At 38.7% G+C, this 25375-nt stretch overlaps 1 protein-coding gene across 2 annotated transcripts in view; it reads right to left on the bottom strand.

Annotated features, from left to right (window-relative positions):
• Nucleotides 1–25375, bottom strand: part of DENND1B (DENN domain containing 1B) — a 185653-nt gene that overhangs the window by 9766 nt on the left and 150512 nt on the right. Inside the window, exons 17-22 of one of the 2 annotated variants that reach the window (XM_081010763.1) lie at nucleotides 25008–25048; nucleotides 24457–24525; nucleotides 18340–18396; nucleotides 17280–17390; nucleotides 2798–2886; nucleotides 359–575 (exon numbers count right to left, since the gene is read on the bottom strand). In XM_081010763.1, the coding sequence (XP_080866889.1) occupies nucleotides 359–575; nucleotides 2798–2886; nucleotides 17280–17390; nucleotides 18340–18396; nucleotides 24457–24525; nucleotides 25008–25048 (584 nt within the window). The remainder of the gene's footprint in view (nucleotides 1–358; nucleotides 576–2797; nucleotides 2887–17279; nucleotides 17391–18339; nucleotides 18397–24456; nucleotides 24526–25007; nucleotides 25049–25375) is intronic. The other variant, XM_081010764.1, reaches the window with a different exon arrangement.

Genomic DNA, 25375 nt, shown 5'->3' with positions numbered 1-25375 from the left:
ATCACAATTTATTTTTTGCTAACGACCTCTTAATAGGATTCAAATTTTAATTCCTTTTCTCTTTCCAACATTAAGCAGCTAAACTGAAACCAAGATAATTCCATTTCAAGGTAAAAAGAAGTGTTCTCAATGTGTTGTGCAGCCAAAGCACACTTTCTCTGCTTTAGATTTCAGGGTACACATCACTTTTACACCACAGTCAGACATTGAGGAGCAATACCTGGTTATCACAGAAGAATGAGGATGTATGAGAGACCCTAAAACACTCTGTCATCCAAGCAGCACCTATCACCAACAGAAGATTATGTGGATGCAAAGAAGTTTTAACACTGGAAACGCAAGTGGTGGGATAACTAACCGTTGCCTTGTAATCAATATCATCCATTGATCGAAAGAAGTCCAGGCTTTTTGCTCCTGAGAGCTTCCCTTGATCCGAACTGTGTGTACTCAGACTATCCAAAATCTCTCCTAGCAAGTCCATTTCTCCAGGAGGAAGAGATGTTTTGGCCAATTCCCCAGAGTCATCACTGTCATACAAACAACAAGATGTTTCCTCACTATCTTCAGATGACAATCTAAAGGAAAACAGAAAACCACTTCATAGCTATGACCGCAACAATGAATCTGAAAATGAATGAGCTTTTTACAGGAGAATTATTATAAAGATAAATTTCAATAAAATAAGTGACTTCTGAACCCTTTGTATTCATCATAAGAAACCAAAAAGGATTCAGCATAGCATTATTTTAAACCATTTCATCTTGCAGCATATTCAGATATAATAAATAACTTTTTAGTGTCTATTTAAAATTTCATGTGTGTGCGTATGAATGGCTCTTCGTGTCCTTTGCTTCAAATGGCAGGCTAGGAAATGGTTTCTTGCTGCAGGCAAAAATAAAAAAATGTACACCTATAACGCATTGTGACAATGCCTTGATGCATATACTTTTTGTGTGTGAAAATCTAACTTTGCAAAAGGATAGACTCAGACTCACCTCTTTCAAAACTTTTTATTTGCAAATAATGTTTTGGGAGAGTCTCGAAGCCTTATGATCATACTTGTTTTGATATGATTAATTGTTCAGAAGCCTATCTAGATTTCAACATGTTTTTTCTTTATGACAGACATTCTTCTAGAGCAAATCCCTAATGTATTTCATAGATCAAGGGATCATGGTTACAACTGCAATTCAGTCTTACAGCAGCCTTTCCTAAACTTCTGATAGGTTGACTCTGAGTCCTGGAAGATCTGCTCCCTGCCTTGAAGCTTTTTTCCATGTGGCCTGGGAGAGCACAACCCAGACTGACTCCAACAACAAAAGCTGAGTGCTGAACACACTATTAAGCTAGGGTGTTGTTTCCGGGTTGTTGGTTTGTTTTTTAGTATCTTTATTTTAGCTTTTGTTGTGATTTATGTGGGAATTGCTCAGTTTGGTTTTGTTTTTTTTCTTTCATGTTTTATTTATAGTATGCTTTCGTTATGTTGTGGTTATGTGTTTTTTTCATGTTGAACATGGTTTGAATAGTAGAAAGGCTGCACACAAATAAAATTACGTATGCATGTACAGCTGGGGCACACTTCTTTGTAATTTTTGTACATTGCACTGTTGTAGATGAAAAGACCAGTTTTTAGTACAGTAAGTAAGAAGTACTGACTCTCAGAAGAGTCTGTGTCATATAAGTTGCTTTACAAGATGCCGATCTGTCCCTGAAATCGTGAAGAGGCAATGCAAGCAGTGAGTCATGCAGAGACACAATGGACAGTCTCCTCTAAGGGTGCACAACTCTGATCAGGAACAACTGGCAGTGCAATTTCAGACACATCTACTCAGAAACAAGCTCCAATGAATTCACTGAACTTATTCCTAGTGTGTATAGGATTCTACCCTGAATAATCTAATTACAGTGATACCTCGGGTTACATACGCTTCAGGTTACATACACTTCAGGTTACAGACTCCACTAACCCAGAAATAGTACCTCAGGTTAAGAACTTTGCTTCAGAATAAGAACAAAAATTGTGCGTCGGCAGCACAGCAGCAGTGGGAGGCCCCATTAGCTAAAGTGGTGCTTCAGGTTAAGAACAGTTTCAGGTTAAGAACTGACATCCGGAATGAACTAAGTAAGTAACCAGAGGTACCACTGTATGCTCGAATGCAGAGGCTGCTTTGAATGAACCAGCAGAGAGTATGAAACTGTGCAAAGGTGCAGTAGAAAGTCTCTCTTCTGGGTGGGTACTCAAAGGCACCAATCAATCCATTTTTGTAGCACATGACCAGTTGAGTCATGATGGACTAGGGTGGCTTAGAGCACAGGTTTGGAATTCCTACTTGAGGGGTTCCCTGTAATCTCCTTTCCAGTGGTGGCTGATGCCCATTGGACATTGGAAAGGGTACGGCGGGAGGCAGGGAGTTCAAGAGGAAGTGAAGCCAGAGTCAATGACATCCTACGGCTGGTGGCAAGTAAGAAGGCAGGCAGGTGGGGGCTGGCCGAGGCTGGTGGAGATATGTCCTGCTTGCCCGAATGGACCTGCCTCTAACCTTTGGTTCTGCTCTTTCCTGGGTCAAGATACTGCTTCTTCTGTCCTACACATGCTTTTGAATGCTGCTTAATAATATCTTAATATCTTGAGTGCATTTCCCTGACCCATTTCTCCCCACACCACCAGGGTTATGTTCAGAGTTTAGCAGCAGCTCAGAACTCTCTCCACACAGCAAAATGGAACATTTATCCTGCATCTAAAACTGCTCTGATGAAGAACTGAATGCAAGCTGGGCTTCTTAACAACTCATCTTACTTGCTTCCTCCATCCATCTCATCGTCCGCATCATCGTCCAAGGCAGGATCATGGTTATATGTATTGGCATGGAGATGCCCAAACCGTGTCTGCAAAGGCAAAAGTTATACACTTCAGGGCTTCTTGCTGATTTTCACATAGGCTGCCAAGGGACAGAAGTATTCATAAGCAAGACTGCCCAGTAATTTCAACTGAAGTTTCCACAGAATCAGTTATAGTCATATGTGAAGTATTCAAATGGATTCATCGCTTATCCAAAGTAGTTCAGATGAAAAATTCAGGGTGAATTGACAGGCAATGGACAGAGCAAAGTTTGTTTCAGACCGGGGTTGAAATCACAAATGAAGCAAGGACTATTTTGTTCATATATATATAGTTCATATATATAGTTACCAGTAAACTCTCTCTCTCAATTCAAAATGACATATTAAAACTGAAGCAGAAATGAAATCAAAGCTAAAAACAGATGAAAATACACTAGATATCCTCTAAAGTGCAGCAGAAATTTCTAGACTAGCACTGAAGACATGTACAAAATAAAAATTAATATATTACTATTGAAGAAGTCACCATCAGGAATATGAAGACATAGCTAAAAGTACATTTAAGCTTCTGGATATGACAGCCATTATTATTATTATTATTATTATTATTATTATTATTATTATTTTTTATTACTATTATTCCTCACTTAACAAATGTAAAAGGTAAGTGGAACTCTTTAGGAAATGTGCTACCATGGAGAAGCATTAGCAGGTTGAATAAAAAATAAGGGGATAGCCAAGACATATTACAGAATGGCAGGCTACAAGAGGAACATGACTCAAATGTAATGTCACAAGGCACTTGGACATTTAAGTGCCAATAAATGTATATCTACTCTCATACACAAACAAAGTCTCTGCTGGGGTCTTAGCCAGCTCTACTGATTCCAATATTTATTAAAGAATTTCTATCTTGCCTCTTTATTTAAAAAAAAAAAATCCTACAGATGGGATGTAGCATGAATTTGTGTTATTTCGTTCTGTTCATTCTTGCCCTGAGCTTACCTAATATAAAGATAAGATGGTAGTATTCTTCTTTTAAAGAAAACACGGATGGGTTTTGTTTTTTGTTTTTTACATCAGAATAAAACCTCATGGGATTACTGTGAAGGTCCACAGAATAGCTTCTGAAAACAATGAATATTCAGTTTGTAAATATGGCAGGGTTAAAAGAAAAGGAAAAGGAAAGAAAAGGATGCCTTTGGGGAATGAAAAATGAATTCTCCAATTAAAATTGGCAAAATTCCACTGGTACTGTTACGCTCATCTTCATTTCATCAAAAAGGTCCACAGAAAACTGTGGTTCTGCCAACATTTTGTATTAAGACGGGGCAGATCATATTCCAATGGGAAAATAAAAATTAATAGGTACTTTCTCAATTCTAATTGTGGAAGGGTGGGGCCACCTTTCTGTTTTCCCTTATACCTAGACATATGCTATAAAGATGGTGACATTTAGTTGTGTGTATTTTTATTTAAAGAGATAGCTATATACAGAACAACCCTGGCATAAAATTAGAGGAGAAATGTCACTGTCTCCAAACCTTTTAAAGGTTTAATATTATCACCTGTCACTTAAAAGCTCTTTTAATGAGAAAACTTGTTTTACAATCTTTATCCTGCTAATTTTTGAAACAATCCTATGAGAAAGGTCACCACTGTTCCCCCTTTAAATACAGAAAACGGGAGGTGGCAGTGCCTTCTCTACGACCACCCAGGGCTTATCAGTTATTATTTTCTTTCTATACCATTTTTTAATTTATAAAACATTTAAATATAATAAACATAGTGAGGCTTTTTACATAAAAACACAATATTGAATAAAACTTCCTAAAAACTAGAGATAAAACAGCAACAGTAAGTCACAAGTAAAACAGAGCAGTATATAAAATAATAAAATAAAAATTCAGAGAATGCTTGGGTAAACATACGCATTTTAAAGAGGCATTTAAAGCTAATAGTGTCTCAGCCTTGTGAATTACCTGAGGAAGGCCAATGCAGAGGGTGCTATCACCCATAAGGCCTGCTTCCACCTTGTCACAAAGTGACCATCTGCTAGTCGTGGAAGATCTTAAAGATCAACCTCATCAGTACCAGGGGAGCTGGCATGCTACATAACCTGGGCCCATGTTCTCCAGGGCTTTGAATGTCAACAACAAAACCATGAACTTGGCTCATTAGCTAGTAGGCAGCCAGCTGCAACTTCCAAAAAAGGGTCAAGAGAGCCCTACAAACAGCAAATTACACAGTAGTCCAATCATGATATTTACGGACTATTGCGATAAGGCTCCCCTTGTCTGGAAATGGTAAAGGTAAAGGAACCCTAGATGGTTAAGTCCAGTCGAAGGCGACTATGGGGTTGTGGCACTCATCTCGCTTTCAGGCCGAGGGAGCCAGTATTTATCCACAGACAGCTTTCCGGGTCATGCAGCCAGCAAGACTAAACCACATCTGGCACAATGGGACACCGTGACAGAAACCAGAATGCATGGAAATGCCGTTTACCTTCCCGCCACAGAGGTACCTATTTATCTACTTGCACTTGCGTGCTTTCAAACTGCTAGGTTGGCAGGAGCAGGGACCGAGCAACGGGAGCTCACTCCATTGCGGGGATTCAAACCACCAACCTTCTGATTGGCAGGCCCAAGAGGCTCAGTGATTTAGACCACAGCACCGCCTGCATCCCTACGGTAATAGCTGGTGCACCAACTAAGTTTGGTAAAGGATGCTCTGAGTCATACAGATAGGGATTGGGAGTGAAACTGATAAGAGGCTTTTTATATTTCACTATGAGACTAGTTCTTCTATGTGCTAGTCCAGCTCTCATTTGCAGACTTCGAGCACTTGTTTACTGGAATTTTCCTGAGTTTCCAGTACTCTTTCAAGATGGAGCTAAAAGTTAGGAGCAACCTTTTTGTTCTTTTCCAAAGCACTCTTAGCCCCTGTGACCACAGGCAGAGCACGGTCAGTGTTGTGACCGGACTGTTACCAGTCATATAAGCTGGGGAGGGAAAATCTTTGGCTCAGCTGGTCAAGGATTTCCTTTGAGGTCAGTCCAGCAAGCTCAGGGGTATCGCAGTTCTTTCGCTTTCAAGGTTTGGGAACCTCCTTGAGCTGTGCCTTGTTAGGGGTAGGTGAGTAACTACACAGTTCCCTGGACCCTTAAAATCCCCCTTTAGGCTTTTTAATTTATTTGCACACTTTCTTCTACAGTCCAGAATTCAGGTGAAAAATAGGCAAACTTTCAAGGGGGCGGTCAAAGGCACACAGAAAACCTGAGGTGCTTTTTAACAATAATAAAAGCGAAATGGAACCAAGTAAACTCTGTTGGATCCGCTCTGTTTTCAGTGCCCCGAGTTCACGGGTTGAAGTGTGTAGATGGGGGAGGAGAGAACATTTCTGTCACTCATCATCCGTGAAGTAACGGACAGTACTCGATAGGTATCTGTGGCAAATAACTTGCAAAACAACCTGCTTATAAAATGGAAGGGAACACCAGTGTAAAGAAAAGGGGGGAGGGGGAGAGAGGAAAGAAACCCTTAATAAATCCCAAAAGGAGAGCAGTAAATCCTTTTCAAAGCTCTACTAGATGAAGCAGCATAGAATGCACACCTGCAAAAACTGTCAAAGTCATTTAGGATAACTTTCCTTTACTGATGTCCCCCTGCTGTTCACAGTTACTTAAGATTTTAATTTCTGTCTTTTCTGCATTTTCAACTGTGCACAATTTTCTCTGGCTTTTTTTTGGTGGGGGAGGTGGGGAATGGGGGTGGGGTTGAGAGTGGAGGACTTCTTTTCTGATCAGTATTCTAATAACCACCAGCCCTCTTCCATTTGCTAAAACAGAAGGGGGGAAACAGAACTGGTTTCAAGTTCTAGGAAAGTTTATAAAGGTTTAATTTGGAGAGCATTTGCACAAAGTTAGAAACCAGCTTACATTTTTTGTGTGATTTCTGTTTATAGAAATACCTTTCTTTCCCTTTGTAAAATGAATGCTGTGTCAGTGTAATTTCTTATCTTTGTGTTGAAAAACAGCCATGTTCTTGCTTGTTGCATTTAACCAGGATGAGGTTTTTGTCCACCCCTATGAAACGCCTTTCATAGAAACCTTATTAAAACTTTAGGACTATTTTTATGTTATATTAGAACAGCAAAGGCAAGCAGATAGGTGTCTTATTTGGCTGCCCTACGATTATGAAGCTCTTTCCCTGCCAGAAGGCAGCAGAAGTCTGCGAAAAACTGTAAAAAAAAAAACCCTAAACTAAACGAAGCTGGGGTTAAATTTTAATTTAACTAAGGATTTTCTTGTGAGTTTTATTTTCAACTGTTGTTACCCTTGAAGAGAGAGAGGATATGAACTGCCCACAGTAATAAAAAAATGTGCATGGTGCAAAGGTGTCTTTTCCCATACTGTGGAGACCCAGAGCGAATCGCAAATTCTTGTGGTGTGTTTCAAAATAGTGGGCACACTGCCAAAAAAGAAGGCCAAGACCATGAACGTCATGATACAAGAAACACCCACGGTTACATTTGGTATTCAAGCATGAATCTATTACTGTAATATAACAAGGGAAGGAAAAGGGCTGCAGAATCCACTAGGTGTTGCTGGTGATATCTGTATAATAAAACAGTGTGTTTACTAATATCTTACTGGTACCTTCACACTGAACAACTAGCAATTTTCCTTTGGAGCTGTATGGAAAAGTGTCCTGGAAGGGAACTAAATTTGAAGAAAAGAAAAAATAGGCCAAAATGAAGAGATATACTTCACAAGTTCATTTGTTAATTTTTACAAAAATTAAAACTAGTAGCAGAATGGCAGAAACGTTGCCATGATAAATAGCCATGTTGTATGCTAACATACAGAAAAATCATGGATGCAAACTTTCTCTGAACATTGTCCATTAAAAAATAATAATCAAGAGATGCAGAACAGATGAAATGCCACCTTTTATTGGACCTGTTATGTATTATTATTATTGTTGTTGTTGTTGTTATTATTATTATTATTATTATTATTTCAATAATGAATTCTATGGAACTGATTCTATGTAATTCAGTATATTTTAAAATGCTTAGTGTCTCCATTTCCATAATCATAGGCAACTGTCATGATATAGCGATATTCAAGATCTCAAATTTGCCAAAACCAAAAACAAACAAACATTCCTTCCAGTAGCACCTTAGAGACCAACTAAGTTTGTTATTGGTATGAGCTTTCGTGTGCATGCACATTTCTTCAGATATGCACACAAAAGCTCATACCAATAACAAACTTAGTTGGTCTCTAAGGTGCTACTGGAAGGAATTTATTATTATTATGATGATTATTTTGTTTCGACTACGGCAGACCAACACGGCTACCTACCTGTCACTTGGCAAAACCATTTTGCCCACAAAGCTTTGTTTCAAATAACTAAATCTGATACCAGATTCTTTAACCAAATTCAACCACTTGGTAGTATATTCAAAATGCACAAAAGAAAATACTTCTTCACCGATGCATAATTTATTTAGGGACTTTCATGCTAAATGTGTAGCGAAAGCCACTTACTTAAATGACCCGAATAGGGCATTCGACCAACCATGACTAGATGAAACTCCATGTTCAGAGGCACTGTAGCTATGAATGCCAGTTATTTGAGGTCAAGCTACAGGACAAAGTCTGTTGCCTTCTGCCTCTGCTTGCGTGTTTTCCAGATCATCTGGCAGGCAACAGTTAGAAACAGCATCCTGGAGAAAATGGACTTTGGTTGAATTTAGCCAGGCTAAACTAACTTTCGGGAATTTGTGTTCACCATAAAACACCACAAATCTAGCCAAACCCTTACATTTCATGTTTATAGCTCCCCTTAAGCTAGTCTGAGCAGAAAAGGCTGATCAAAACAGAGAAAGCTGTGTTGGTTCAGGCACTATTTGTTTTTAGTGGGAAGAACACATTGCATGTTAAGCCTGTTAAATGTGGGAAAGTGAATTAAGGGGGTAGGACATGCAAAAGTGCTCAGGAAATGCGCCATTGCCATTTATTGTTCCATTTGGGTTTTCACAGCACACTCAGAAGATCAGGGGCCAAAAACCCACACTTATTGGGCAAGCCCAGGAGAACAGTGTGTTTGTGTGCCTCAAACAGCTATGAAAAACAGGGGGTGATGGCTTTATGCGGAAGTCACAGTGAAGGCAGGTCTAGACTGGTATAAGCATCAAAAGATCATATCAGATGAAACACTGAAGGAACTATTGCTATTTTAAAAAATCTATGACAAGAATAAATATTTTGTTTCTTAAAGCTGATCAGCTGTAAAGAATTACGGCTCAGCATGAAGCATTCACTGTCTACATACAGTGAAAGCATTTACACCACCAGAGGGCAGTCTTGTAATCTACAATGTAAATTTTTAGCCGTATAGGTTTTTCATTTTTAATTAAAAGATATGCTGAGTGTTTTGCAATACAGAGGGATCATAATTGACATGCAAAAGACAAAAGATCCTCTTTTAAAACAAAAACTGCCATTACCAAGTGAATTTATAGATTATGATTTCTCTTGTCCAAAATATTTTCCTAATTGACTGAATTAACCATTTTTCCATTGGAAATCTTCTCTTTAAAACGAAGCATGCTACCAAACCACACATTCAATACTGCTCACTGTTACTGTATATGACATCTGTCACATATAATATTTTATTCACATTACTTAAATTGCCAGATAGGGCTTAACGCTACCCCAGAATTGTGCGGAATTTCCAGCAGAGAACTACACAGTGGAAGGACTGGAGTTATGTGGGCATAAACCACAATACGATTCTCCAAAGCTTTCAGCTGATCTAATTCCGAATGAAAACATACAGGTATTCCTCTTCCAGTTTCTGAAATTATTCTGTGCAAGCGGGACGTTGAATTTGTTGCATGCAATCTTCAGATCACAGTATGAGATTATTGTCCTGCCAGGATTGAGTTTTATTTGCTCACTGTATTCATCCCTACCTACTCCTTACTGACAGGACGGGAGGGCAGCGAACTATTGAGTATGCCATTTCTCTGCTGGTCGGGCAGGCAGGCGGGAGGGGGGGGTGGAGAGTGGAAGGGAGGTTCCTGATGTATAAGGAACATGCTCCTTTCTGAAAACGATCCAACATGCCAGCCTGCAAGAGATTTGCCATGTATAAAACAGAATCTACAAATGAACACACACTGCAACATGGATGGCATACATTCGCTTAGGAAGCTGCATCGTTTAATATGGCCTTTGGTTTTTCTTATTCAAGGATAAAACTTCAAAATATCAGTTGCGTCACTCCGATTCCCCCCCCCCCATGAAGCAACATACAACAAATTTTGAGGTGCTTTTCTGAAGGCTTCGTTAATTCTATTTGAGATTTTATTACTGATGGTATTTCACATGCCGTAATCTTTGGGACAGGATGCAACGGAAAGTCCAGCTAACAAAATCCAAACATTACGTTGCTATTTTGTTGCTGGAGCTTTGTTAAAACAAAGTTTCAGCAATAAAGCACACGGTATTTTAAATACAGTATCTTTAGGAGAAGTAATTCATTTGCTCTTTTGAAACATGCATATTGATACGAGGTGCGCTGGGCTTGCTGGGATTACTGGAAAATCTACACTTTGTACCCAAATGTCATTTTTTTTACTGCAGCTACAAGTTACCGCATGCCTCAAGGTACAAATCTTATATATATTTCATTGGAGACAAGGATGCACTGCTAACTTATTAATTATAAAATGTTCTCATGGCTCTGCTACACAGGACTCTGCCAAAAGTGCAACAATATTTTATAAGCCAGTAACTATTTAAAGCTCTCAAATGTTTCATTTTAAATGGATCAAGGCCTATCCCATCAGCTGAGAAGATGCTTGTGTGAAAAGGAATACTAGGGAAATCAAATTCACGATAGCAAAGAAAACTGCCAGTATATTTGCCTTTGTTCTGTCGGAAATCCTTATTTTTAAGCAATGCTGCGGAAACAGATTTTTTTGTTTTACCATTCAGCTGAAAAGTGACATATATGGACGCCAAACAAACAATGCCCCCCCCCAAAAAAAACCTCCACCACCAGAATCTGTAGAAGTAAGAGCTCAATAGTTTATGATGCCTGTTTTTGAAGGAAGGAAAGAAGTAAGGAGAAAGACATGTAGCTGCGATCAAACTGTGAATGCTGAAAAATATCATAATCTGCTTTCACTTTCCTTTTTAGGATCCATTCTGATCTTTATCAGAAAAGCTATGTTCGATCTAATTTACGCAGGAGACAGGAATTATCAGTTAGGCGTGAAGGCACGAAAGAGTTAACAGTAAAATACATGCCAAGGTTTTAATAAGGCTTTACAATAAAAAGCTTCAGTCCTCCACTTTCACTAGATTTTGTTGTGGTGGTTTTTCCCTTGCTTAGGGCAATCCATCTGTTAATTTTGACTTGCAGTGCAGTTAAGCGCTCTCTTCTTCCACCACCCCCCTCCTCTGCACACCCACAACCAAACAGCCCAGAATAGCTATGAGGGGGCCGACACGCACGCCTTACAGAAATAGAACAATTCTTTTCGGAACATCTTAGGCAAAGATCAATTGTGCATTTCTCATTTGTGTTTCGTTTTGGGGTCTCCCCCTCCACCACTTGCAGGATTAATACAACAAATGGTGCAGGCCCTGCTAACGGTAAAATAGTTTGCGGTGAAAATTATTTACTTCTCCGTCTCGTTTCCTTTTGGTGCATTTTAATTCACTGATTTCCTAAAGTGCCTTCCCGATTGGACAACACGAAAAAGAAGAAGTCTATGCTGGCTGTGATAGAGATTAGTAAATATTCATTGTTAACAACTGATCTGCACTGTGACCAATGCGGTTATTCTCAATGGGCAAACTGGCCTTGTTTTCAATAAAAGCAGAGAAGTAGCCTTTCCCTTGAGCCCTGTTAGACTGACGCGGCAGTTGGAACTGTCATCTTCACACAAAAGCAAAGGGGGCTGGGTTTTACAAACGAAAAGCCTAATTGGGAGATCTTCATGGCTGTACCCCTGACATTTATTTAAACCTCATCAAAAAAACAGGAAATAACTGAACTAATTAGTGGACTGGCATACAAACTACTATTTGTTGGGGTAGAAAAGCATATTCATATTCTGCTCTAGAAAATGACAGTGCTACTAATGATGATGTCAGAAACAATGGCATTAACGTGATCTTCAAGAAGGAAGATGACTTTGGTTTTATATACTGCTTCATAATGCCAATTCGTCAAACTCCTCGGCCCCAAATAATTTCCGCCTTTTAAATAAATTTGCAAATGACGAGTTGAATATTTATCTCTCAGGAGAAAGCAATAGAAAACACCTTAAAACTCCCCCCCCCCCCCGAGCTAGGATTGAACAGAAAATATTATGTATCTTTGGGCTCATTTTTATTTAAAAGACCACATTATATTTCCCAAGGTAGAACAGGATAAGCAATCTGTAGATGTAAAATTTGCACTGGCACTCTTTTAAAGGTTGCTGAACAGAAACCAATATTAGGGTAAGTGTAGTAAAGACCACATTCATTTGAAATTAAATACAGTATATATAAATTGTAATTCAGACACACACATAGGTACTAATTAAAGACTGCTAAGCTTTATCTTACAGTACAAAACAGATTTTAAAAAACCTGGCCTAGACAAAAATGTTTGGGATCTAATAGTAAAAATCATTTGTTTAACAATATAATTCTAGACTCCTTAGCCCATCGTTAAATGTTGGGTGTCTTGATTACCTAGTTTATGCATAGAACGTAGAATATACTGTTCTCAAAACTTGTACAAAATATGTAAAATAGATAATAAATTGTGTTCTGCCAGCATGCAGCTCTCAGTAATGATGCAACACAATTATGATTTATTAAGATTAGCTCCATTACTGAACAATTAATGTGGAACAGCAGATAGAACAAACTGGGCAATATATCAGTAGATTTCTAATTTTCATGAATGTAACAAATGGATAAAAATCGATCAGTGTAAAAATTCAAATTAAAACTACAAATTGTCCATGTCTTTTACATTTAAAAGATACCTATATGTTGAAAACAAAGATAACACAGATCTTGCCATATCAGTTTACAGAACATACTGAACTTGTGGTAGAAGATAACACACTAGCTGTCATAATGCTTAAACGTGTTAACTATACATTTGCAGTTCAGATTTTTTCACATGTACTATTTGCTTTCTCAGTTGTCAATATATTAAATATTTACAGAAGTGGGTTGCTAAAAAAATTGATGAACTAGGTGTCTATATGGAACATACACTGAGAAGCTACAGATATAGTCGTTTACCACCATATACCAAAAATGAATCTCTTTAAAAGTGAATACAGCCTTCTTGCCTAATTAAAACACAAATATGCATAAAATACTTCTAATAATTTGTAGACTAAGGGATTCAGAAGTAAGTCTAAAATTGCTACTCACACAACTGAATCTCTTCCTACACCCTTTTGCTGCTCTACACACACACACACACACACACACACGCACGCACGCACACACACATATATGAAAGATCAAGATTTGGGCACCGATTCTTAAGCACAACTCTTGTTCCTATGTTCTGCTGACATAGACATTGTTATGTTGGCATGGGGGAAATGATTTATGCAGCAAAGAGGGTTGGGAAATATATGGAGACACACCAAAGATGAATTATCTATCTTGCTTTCTCCTTCATACACACACCAAACTCCAACATAATTGCACAATACAGTATCAGCTAAATTCTTTAACCTGTCTTAGATTATGTAGCAAGCAAGCATGGCAAATGTGAAAATCTGTGCCCATTGCCTTGCACAGCCTGTGTCACAGCAGTCATGAACAAAACCAGGTTACCCTTTTATATAAAGTGATGCTCAAGGTGGGTAGAAATACAAAGCTTATTTAATGTTTATCTGCACATGGTGGGAAAGCGAGAAGCATTATGCTAACATTAATTCATGCCGACTAATTCATCATAATCATTATTACTAATTACTAATCATCATTATCATCTGCCACCATTTACAGTTTAGCCAAGCAAAGTGAACTACAAATCTTATCTTAGAAAACAACCGAGAAGCAATCTCCTTCCACTTTGGAGCCGAGGCTCAAAGTCCACCCAGGGAGCTCACAGTCCTTGAGTTGTAAGGACTTCCCAGGTCAACAAAAATACTCTTGACTACTGTAGCATATGGAGCCTCTAAATACGTATAAACATGAACCATTTTCAGAGGGGTAGCTGTGCTTGTTGTTTCAGCCACAACAGAGTCAGCACCCTAAAAGTTTAACAAACATTTTGTGGCATGTTTTACATCAAAGCTCATGGCATGATGCATAGGTCTGGATATATAGCTTTATTTGCAGCGCTTACCATCAACAGCAGAGATTGACTTTTTGTCATCATAACTCTGGGAACCAATGTGCACCCAAAGCATTAGTAAAGAGGAAGTTATTTAGAAGATTTGAATGTAGAAAAAAAGGGGGAAAGTGTCCTGAGCACATTTCATTTTGTGAGTGATAAATATATTCTTTGACTACAAGCATGCTTTCCGATATTCTTATAACATGGAGGTTAAAATCTGAAAACATGTGTATGCATTTTGCTTAGAAAACTAACAATCTTCCTAGTTTTCTGGCACTAGTAACCAAAGTAATGAAGCATATGCCTAAAATTTGGAGACTTGGGGTTATAACTCCCGCTCTCAAAGAGCCCAGGTACCTTTTTCACACCTAACAATACGAGCAACACGAAGACCAGTATACTAGATAGCACTGCAATTCTTATTGCATGATACACATGATTTAGTACAACAAAAACAAAATGTGTACAACACAGGGGTTTCTTGTTCTGTACCTTTTTCACACCTAGCTCTCACTGAGGTATGTAAACCTGTGTCTGGACTGTGCCATTTCAGATGACTGGTGGGGAGCTCACACAATAGTATGCTCCATTCATATGTGAATATTAAATGTCAGGAAGAAGGGTTCTCGCCTGAGATGCTATTTTTCTCTGTGCAAGAAATATGTTTACATGGAATACTCACTCATAGGAGCTCCAATCTACCTATTTATCTACTTGCACTTTGATGTGCTTTCGAACTGCTAGGTTGGCAGGAGCAGGGACCGAGCAACGGGAGCTCACCCCATCGCGGGGATTCGAACCGCCGACCTTCTGATCGGCAAGTCCTAGGCTCTGTGGTTTAACCTACAGTGCCACCCACTGCCTCAATAGGTGGATGAGTATGGGTATATTTGAACACACTGTGTAGGGGACTGAGGAACATGCTAGACAACACGTACACCCTAACCCAAATAGACAGGTAATACTTCTATTGCAGAGAGAACTCTGGATTGAGGTTGCACCTTTTTCCTTAGATGCAAAGCACCTAGTGCACATCTGTACATGCAGAGCTGCAACATACAAAAATTTAGTCATAATCTTCCAGCCCAATGCTTCCCGAGACAGCAAGAGGAGAGCCATTTATCTGGGGAAGGGTGGGAAACAAATGCAAGTAACAACTGTAACAACAAATATACACACACGAATATACACGCTCTTCCAGGATGGAGGTCCAAATGCTGTACTTTTGCTGCTCCTGATCTAATAGTAGTTCTGCATGTATATTTCACTGAGAACATCAGGTACTTGGTGAATGTCAACGTATACTTAAGAACGAGGGCAATCCCACAGGAATTTTGTGAACTGCTTAACTGATATACAAATGCACGTCAGCAGTCACCTAAATGGAATTGTCAGTATTTGCCTTGTGCACATCCAAACAGTGCAAAATATCTATTCTCAGCATCGGGGAAATTTAATGAAATGATTTATGTCATTTTATATACATTTAAATAATATTCGGTATAATTTTCTTCCCAGTTTTTGAAGATTCTGTCAAGACTGCCTACTTGCATAGATCTTATGTAATGTTACAATGGATTTCTGAAGTTTGGCGAGTACCAACACTGGCATATGAATGCTGGCAATCGCAGTTAGATAAAGCATTGCTTAAATAGATCCTGGAGTTCAACTGTTCTGGCTTGGCACTATTCCACCCATTAAAATGGGCAAGCAATCTTAAAAGGTGACACACACAGGACCTGCTAGCATACATTACTGATTGCAACTAGACATGACAAAAGAGGGACAAACTGTCCCTATCTTGATTTGAAGGGAGTCATTCTTTTCAGAGTGCAAAGAGACTTTTCTCATGCCAAATGCGTACCCGCAAGGCATCCACCATCTCCAGCTTTCTCTTCAGCAGTTGCCCTCCCCAAGGAACTCCCTTGCAAGCTTGGTCCCATTTCCTTTTCCCTAAACCTACCTTCCAACAGCGTTGATTGGAGGGTGCAAGGAAGGGGACTGCTCCTCTAGGACGTCATTTGGCCCGAAACCCATAGTAACAGGAAGTTGTCAATGCAACGGGGAATTTTGGAATTGCAGTTTGTTAGGATTTCAGGGTAGCTACAAAAGCAGTAGCTCGAAAGAAGCCCGATCTTATTTATGAGCTGAGCCAAAATTTAAGGAGGTTTTGTCTCGTATCATAAAAAGCTTGTTGTTTCCAAACAGCTCTCCCACTTCCAAAACTAGGCAACATAACCAATCATAACAATTAATGGCCCTCTTTAAAAAGCTATCTAACTTCTAGACCAAGTCAAATCGATAATTTGACACTATGTAAGATAGGAAAAATTACAGAATCAGTAGAGTATCTACAAATATATCAATTAATAAAATATTTTTGTTTATCCTTTCTGATTAATGCTTGTACAAAGTATGAAAATGAGAGCAAGAAAATGCCTTACTAGATAGTAAGTCCAGGCAGCACGAATCTAAAATGTATATGTGTCTTATAATTCTTGAATCTCTGACTATGGTACCTTGTTCCATTAATAATTCTGTACAAATCCTTTTAATGTGGCAGTTAATGCTCAACATTGGCATGAACATAAATGATATTTACTTAAGCTTCTTACTTAGTGTTTTGGTTTGACATATTTTTGAAATAACAAAATCACAGGCATGCATGGAGATGAGTTGGAGTAGATGTTTGAAAATCACACTCATCCAAATTTTTGTGCCCCTTTAAAGCAAATTTCAACACACACAAGTAGCATTCTTTTCTATTTCAACAAAAGCATGCAAACTTACATGCTTTATACAGGGCCAGACCACAGTTCAGTGGTCCAAATGCTCTCAATTCCAAATACTTTCAATTCCAAGTATCTCCAATTTGAAGGGGGCAGGGACTGGAAAGCCTCTACTAGCCTTCATTGAAGGAGATGAAGAAGTGGTCTGACTCAGTATAAGGCAAATTTATACATTTTTATGCTACCCATCAGACAAAGAGAATAAATCATATTTCTTCAATATCTTTCAAGAGGATTTTTCTTCTTGAAATTATCTTACCTGCCCAAGTCTTCTTTTCTCTGTGCTAAGTCTTTGTGGATTATGCAATGTGTAGACAGGAGTATATTGCACAAAACCCGAGCTACAAATTCCATACTCATCTTCTGTTTCCTACAGAATAAAATTAAGATTGAAAAATCCTTATGCACTTACTATATGTGCAACATTTAAAGCGTCAAACAGAATTTCAGACAGTTTTACACTGTATTCCAAAAGACACAGTTAATCACTGAAACCATTTATTTATTACAGAGACTAACAAACAGAGATATTTCTTTAAGAGTTTAATATCTCTGTTTTGTTAGTCACTGCATACACACACATATATGGTACTAAATCACTTTTGCTAAACAGATGGGGGGAAAGATATCATAAAAACTGTCACCAAAATTAACTTAAACTTCATAGTAAGATGTTTAAGCTGCCAAATAACTTTTAAATAGAGTGAAGCTTTCATGAAGAACAATTAACAACCAATTCATGTAATCAGCCTTCACGCTTGAAGGAGAAGAGAAATAATATTAAAAATACTCGCTATACAATTAAATATTGCAGGCAAACAAATAAAAATTTAAAACGAACAAACAATGCCTTGAGGACATGCCTCCAAAACGTTTATATTGCTGCTCTTGAAAGTTAAGGGATTTCAGCATGCTAAAATACTGCCACCATTTACAGATCTCATGAAAGTTAGACAACTACACCTTCTGAATTACATTTCTCTGGTAATGCTGGCTTGCCTTAAATTCTCAGCTTGAAGCAAAGGCTTCAATTGTGATATCAAAGCAATCAGCTTTATGAAAACATACATCCTGTTAACGTATCTTTGAAGACCTCTGTTTTTCCATGATAAATATGCAAACAATAAAGAGATTATTCGAGTGGATGCATAGAATGACAGATAGTTGCCAGAGGGCTTGTTATAAAAAATGTATTGTTGAACAAAGGGCTAAGCATATTTCAAAAGTCATTAAAAACACAAATCTTGTGGGATTTGTAAGGTATGTGCTTCAAACTGAAGAAAGAAACAAGGTAAGAAAGTACAAATTCTGTTACATACCTTGTATTTTAACTTACTTCTCACCTCCTTTATCCCCTGTTTTGCATGATTTTTTGCCTAGGAAAAAAAGAAAAAAGAACTAAATGGCTTTGCAAAACAATGGTTTGACGAGTGCTGCATATGAGGTGAAATTTAATTAAAAATTAAATCTCTCACATTATGTGGTATAATGAAAGGAAATTACTTCCTTGCTAATTTCACACATGATTGTTAATAAGGTTTGAGTGCATTAAAAATTGTATCTCAGTATATGTATATCTGGGTTACCAAAAAGAAAAAACAACCGCCACTAATTAAATGATATTTCTTTAATAGTTCTTTTGCGCATAATGGTATATTTGGAGCAAAAAAATTCCTTCCAGTAGCACCTTAAAGACCAACTAAGTAGAAAATCTGTGGTGTCACGTACATAGCTGGGAGCACTGATGGCATATGGTTTCAGAACAGAGTCCATATAACCGGAGACACCCACTGTAATAGTGCCAATACCTGAAATGATGGGGCGTCCTGGATTTCCTGGTTTGTGTATTTTAGGTAGAAGATAGAAAGTTCCTGGTCGAGGTTCTGTTGGTGTGTTGGTGAGGATCTGTTCTTGGATGTGTGGGGGTAGCTCCTTAACAATCTTGTTCAGTTCTTTTTTGTATTCTTGTGTGGGGTCTGAGTCCAATTTTATGTAAAAGGCGGTACTGGAAAGTTGTCTGTGAGCCTCCTGAATGTAGTCAGTTTTGTTCATGATGACGACAGCTCCACCTTTGTCTGCTTCTTTAATTATAATGTCTGGGTTGTTTCTGAGATTATCTATGGCTCTCCTTTCAGCATGGTTTAGATTTTGTTGTAAGCGATGGTGTTTTCTGGTCACATCTGTTTGGATTCTGAGGCGGAAGCAGTCAATGTACAAGTCCAGTGTGGTATTGCGTCCATCAGGAGGGGTCCATGTGGAGTCCCTTTTTGTGTAACACTTTTTCGGTGGTAGTTGGTGGTCAGTGTTCTGTTGGGAGGGTGGTTGTTGTTCTCCAGTGGGTTGAGAGGTGTTGTGTTGTGAAGTTGTTGTTTGTTCTGATTTGTCTTGTTGTTGTGTGTGTTGAAAATACTCCTTCAGGCGTAAACGGCGGAAAAATGCTTCCAAGTCCCCGTAGAACTGAATCATGTGTGGGGATTTGGCAGGGCAGAATGACAGTCCACGTGAAAGGACTGATTCCTCAGCTGGGCTGAGTGCTTGCTGTGAGAGATTGACAATATTGTTGATCTTGTTTTGATTAGTAGCCTGTAGGTTGGAAAGGTTAGAGAGTTTCTTGTTTTTCTGTTTTTTCAGTAGCTCCAGTTGAGAGTGGTAAATGTTTTGTTTTTCCTTTTGGAACTCTTGCCAAGTTTGGTGGTTCCTGATAGAGTTGTCTAATACAAGGAGTTCCTCCTTTATTAGCTTCTGTTTAGAGTAGAGAACGCTGATCAGATGTTTGAGCAGCTTCTTAGAGAAAGTGTTGCATAGTTTTCTTGCATATTCAGTGGGATACGTGGATTGTAGAGGGTTCTTAATTCTAAGACCCTTGGGTATAATGTCCAGGTTCTTGCATTTAGTAAGAAAGAAGATATCAGTCTGTACCTGTGCAAGTTTCTTGGTGAGGTTGATGGACTTCCATTTCATGCGGCTCAATGTGGTGCCTTCCATAGAAAATCTGTGGTGTCACGTACATAGCTGGGAGCACTGATGGCATATGGTTTCAGAACAGAGTCCATATAACCGGAGACACCCACTGTAATAGTGCCAATAGAAAATCTGTGGCACTATTACAGTGGGTGTCTCCGGTTATATGGACTCTGTTCTGAAACCATATGCCATCAGTGCTCCCAGCTATGTACGTGACACCACAGATTTTCTACTTAGTTGGTCTTTAAGGTGCTACTGGAAGGAATTTTTTTGCTTTGACTATGGCAGACCAACACAGCTACCTATCTGTAACTGGTATATTTGGAGAAAGACTTAGTTCAACCACTTGTTGAATAGTGAAAAAGTTATGGCAATGGAGTTCCAGTTGTGTCATTTTATGCAGCGATGTTGCTAACTGTGGCATCTTTGAGTTGACACCATTATTAGGTTTACATTTTGTTGCACCAAAAATATCAGTCAAGTTTCATTCCACTATGTGGTATCAGCTTGCATAAAAATGAATCTTAGAGATGCAATAACCTCACACAGCTTAATCAACTATGAACCCCTAAATTTGTGATCACCTCCAAACTGGTGCCAAAGTTTTGAGGTTGTTTTGCATCATTTTCCAGTGTTTTGCAGCGCCCCATGAACTGAGTAATTAATACATCAAACTGGGATTCATAATTAACACAAAAAAAATCCAGTGTTGTCTGAATTGCTTCAAACCACACACACCCATTGCATAAAAGGTAGTGGATGTTTTCTTAAAGAAAAGGTGAAGTTTTAAGAGAGCAAGGGGAGCTCCAACCACCCCCGATTTGGATGCAGCTTAGCTATTGAAATTCCTAAAGCAGAATTCCTACAATGATTAGCAGCTTTCCACACAGATATAGCTGTTGGGCAAAACAGAAGTCAACCGGGGGCAACTAACTCTAAATTATGATGGGGACTGTCACTCACAATTTCAAGGATCTGGGGAGAAAAATGGGCCTCGCAACAAACACAATAAAACTGGTAACTGAGACTGAATTTAAATATCTATGTGCATTTGGATGGTCCCTCTGCACTGCTCTGCTTGCAAGTGACAACACACTCAGATGTCTCCATATGCCTATTTGAAAGCATTGCAACACAGCAAAGCAGTATCCATACTCTGATGTACATTTGAGCGATCTTTTCAGACTGATTTAGGCAAGTCTGATAAGTTTAGTTTGGGTATAGGAAGGAGTAGCATCATGACACGGCACCTTGGGGTAGCAATGGGTTACCAACGCTTTGCTGCAACACAGCAGTGATGCCTGGGTTTCCCAGTGGCAATATATGGTGAGCTGCCATTTTAATTTCCCACAATGCTACAGAGTGATGCTAGGTCAGGGCATTGTGGGAAATTCAGATGGTCACTGCCATAGCCACCATCAGCTGAGCCCCAAGGGGGCCACAACAACATAGGAGGGACCCAGCAGTGGGCACATTCAGCACTAACAGATGAAGAGATATAATTGGCAAAATAGAGGGAGGAAAATCTAGTGGAAAAAAGAGAAGGGTAATTTTCTGACAACCTGTTAATGAGCTGCGTGTAAATTATAAATGAGCACATGAATCCACAGTGCTTTTAATGTATTTACCTGGATTATTTTTCTTCATATGTTCGGTATGATTTTGAATTGATGTACAATTAAAAATTCTCTTTTAAAAAAAGAGATTAAGGAACTGATTTATTTATTGATGACTGGAGCCTCAAAGGAAGGCTGTGATTTGGAATAATAGTTTTCAGGCAAGGAAGGCTCTCCTTTGCCTCAGTGTTTGGCATTTAACCTTGCTGTTCCTTCACACGCAGAGCGTTCCCAACGTGAAGATAATCCCCATGTAGAAGGAAGGGTTACTAAACTTGCAATGTTGCTGTGAAGCCAAGTGTGTGTACTTGTGGCAAAATGTCAGGTGCTATGGGCATGAATACTTGACTGCTGCAAAGTCTAGTCAAGAAGAGGTAATTCTCAAACCACTCATTCCAACTGAGTCTCAGTAAAGAAAAGCCATTAAGACCATATGGGATTACACCTCAGGGGCATCCATTTTTCTGACCAACTGAGTTAAGTTTCACATGATATATAATTAAACTGGGCTTATGCTGTAGGTACGAATGCCAAAAAGTACTGACAGTTTTGCTTGGGGAAAGGGTGGTTGCCAGTAAAATGGCTAAAGTTGTTATGATGCAGTAACAAGTAACCTCAGCAAAGGCTCTGGAAAATACATTACTTTTTTTCAATGTAAAATTTTAATATGCCTAGAAATGACTATGCAAATTTTTCAGAGAAGCTCTAAAACCGGTGCCCTGAAACTCTTGTTTTAGTCACACACCCGTTTGCCCTGCTGCTTTCCCCCAACAAAACCTGAATTGGAACAAACAGCAATCTGGGTTTCTGTGGATTGCTGTTTGTTCCGATTTAGTGCTAAAGAGTGGTTTTTCTGGAGGAAAGTGGTGGGACAAAAGCAAAACTGCTCAGGCCCATCCCTAGAAAACACAGGACAAGTGGAAAACAAGTAGAAGTATGGGTGAGCCCTAAGTCAATGACATATAACCCCAATATCTTAACAATCCATAAATTGATGAAGGAACTCTAGAAATATCATAACTAGACACTGGAAGGACCTTTCAGGAGTGAACATAGGCCACTGGTACCAAAATGTATGGGAAGTCGCCCTACTGGAAAAGTTAACCAACCAACTTAAACTAGCATGAGGACAAGCAAAGGAGGATGCCGTCACCCCAGTGTGGCTCCCCGTAATCGCATATACAGCATAACAAGACAATGACCCAATACAAATCAATATGGCTAAACTGACCCAACAACCCTGGCCCAGATACACACACATAAAAAAACAAACCATACTGCAACCAACTGAATGCAACCAACCAAGCTCTGAACCCTCCAATCTCTTGCAATGCCTATATATATATATATATATATATATATATATATGAACTACCCACATGACGCTGGCACAAAGCACTGCACAAACACTATGCAATAGGTGGAATATCATAATCCCTACGGCCTTTTCTCCCAACCACACAATGTCTATGACAATAGTGTCTCATCATGAATGTAAACCAACTGTGAAAAAGACTATGACTTGAAAGTGGAGACACTATATGTACTTGTTGGTTTGCTTGTTTTGTAAGACAAGAACATCTTTAATAAAAACTAATTTTAAAAAATGGATGGGGAAACTGACTTCCCATTCCATCTTTATCTAGGAATGTGATGATGTGGAATTTGATGCAATGCTGAAGAAAAAAATATTAGTAAGAGGCAGATAATGCTCATCCGAAAGTCAGTGCTGCGGTGCAGTACTTAGATGGAGATGAAGGCCTGTGTAAAGTAAGTTTACCAAGCTGAAACTGTGTTGTGTTTGAGTGAAATGAATTTCCCCTTTACAGTGGTACCTTGGTACTCAAACGCCTTGGTTCCCAAACACCGAAAACCCGAAAGTAAGTGTTCCGGTTTTCAAATGTTTTTCGGAAGCCAAACGTTCAATGCGGCTGTCGGCTATTGTTTCCGGGACGCCTGCACCAATCAGAAGCTGAGCCTTGGTTTTCGAACATTTTGGAAATCAAACAGACTTCCAGAACAGATTAAGTTTGGCACTTTTGTTTTTGCTATTTATTTTGCGCTTTTATTTTTGAGGCTTTTTTGGTTAATTTGTTTTTGTAACTGATTGATTGATTGTGTGACTGTGGAAATGGATAAAAGCAAACAATGACTATCATCAGTGCAGGTAAGAAAAAATAATAATTTTAATTTTTATCATCTACAATACTGTCTTATTTGTTTTATAGTACAGTACATTGATTATTGCTTTCATTTTATGGATCAATGGTCTCGTTAGATAGTAAAATTCATGTTAAATTGCTGTTTTGGGGGTTGTTTTTAAAAGTCTGGAACGGATTAATCTGTTTTGCATTGCTTTCTCTGGGAAAGCACACGCTGGTTTTGGGATGCTTTGGTTTTGGAACGGACTTCCAGAACGGATTAAGTTTGAGAACCAAGGTAGCAGTGTATCCTTGGCAAAAATGGCCTTCAGTTTGGATCGTGAGCAGTGAGTACGATGTGCATGCAAACTCCAGCATACTAGGAAGCCTGGAAATTGGTGGAACTCTAAATTAGTCCTCTTCTCTGCTTGCAGCCTGCTCTATTATTCCGTTCCCTTTCTAAGCAAGGAACTAGGTTGGGTCCTGCATCACGGTGAAAATGAGAAAATACTATCTGCATCCTGGAGTTAAGCTTGGCAAGAAGAACAGGAGGACTGGGGGAGTTATGGTCCTGTTCTTGCCAACCCTAGTTCCTGGAAGCTGTAATAGCTGTTCTGGAAATAAATTCATTTTTTACATTTTTTTTGCAGTAATTTAGATTAGAATAGTACATGCAGTTTGCAGAAAAATGAAACAGAACAGGGCTAGAGCTTACATATTGGTATGCTGTTTTCATAGCTGGGCTGGCTCTGGTCATAGCTGTGTTGATCAGGGCTCCTCCTTTCTGAAATATACAATGCATAAATATTCTGAAATACACAAAACACACATTGATCACCTTCCCAGCATAATTAAAGGTTAAGGTTTTGCAAAGCAAAAATAAAATGCAATGGCCTCACCACTGCCATTGTCACTCCCTGATATCCCTCTCAGAAGATTTATACAGCTGCATTTTGTCAGCCTTTGTCTGCTACAGCCCAAGCATTATAATATGTCATCCCTATGGCTGACACATTTATCAATGCTTTTTAATGTAACCATATAGGGCACAATCTACCAGGAAGTTCTCCTTCATAAGCTCTGATTGTATAAACAGAAGTTGTGTAAGAGAGGCTTGCACAGAAGTTCATTGTGCATATGCTCCCATATCTATTGTACAAATTCCTAGACATCTTCCTGTAATTTGCTAAATGAGAATACTACAACATTATAGGAATAGATGGAAGCCATGGGCACATTTTAAATACCATTGACACACTTCCTTACCTTAACTGTATACATCCACTGGTGATAGGATCTTGAATTTCCTAAAACACAAATGAGAGAGAAACCAGAAAGGTAGGATTCCTTTAAAATGTTGTTTGTTCAAAAACACATAATATTCTTTACATATTTACATGCAGTCCCAACTTTCTATGGAATGTAAAAGACTGAAACCTCACTGAACATCAGCATGAAGTATTCTGCTTTATTACAAAACAAAAAGATGTGTTGGTTTTCCAGAGAATGCCCATACCAAATATGAAGAAAACTGAATAAAACTGCAGGAATTTGTAATAAAATATTAGTTTCATACAGTGGAAATAAGGGGTAATATATTAGAGTATTAAATGACATTTTTCTTTTTCTCTGCT

Source organism: Podarcis pityusensis, assembly GCF_964106645.2.
Source record: "Podarcis pityusensis genome assembly, chromosome: 6".
NCBI lineage: Eukaryota > Metazoa > Chordata > Lepidosauria > Squamata > Lacertidae > Podarcis > Podarcis pityusensis.
The sequence above is the reverse complement of the archived record's forward strand: the minus strand, read 5'-3'. Positions and strand labels throughout refer to the sequence as shown.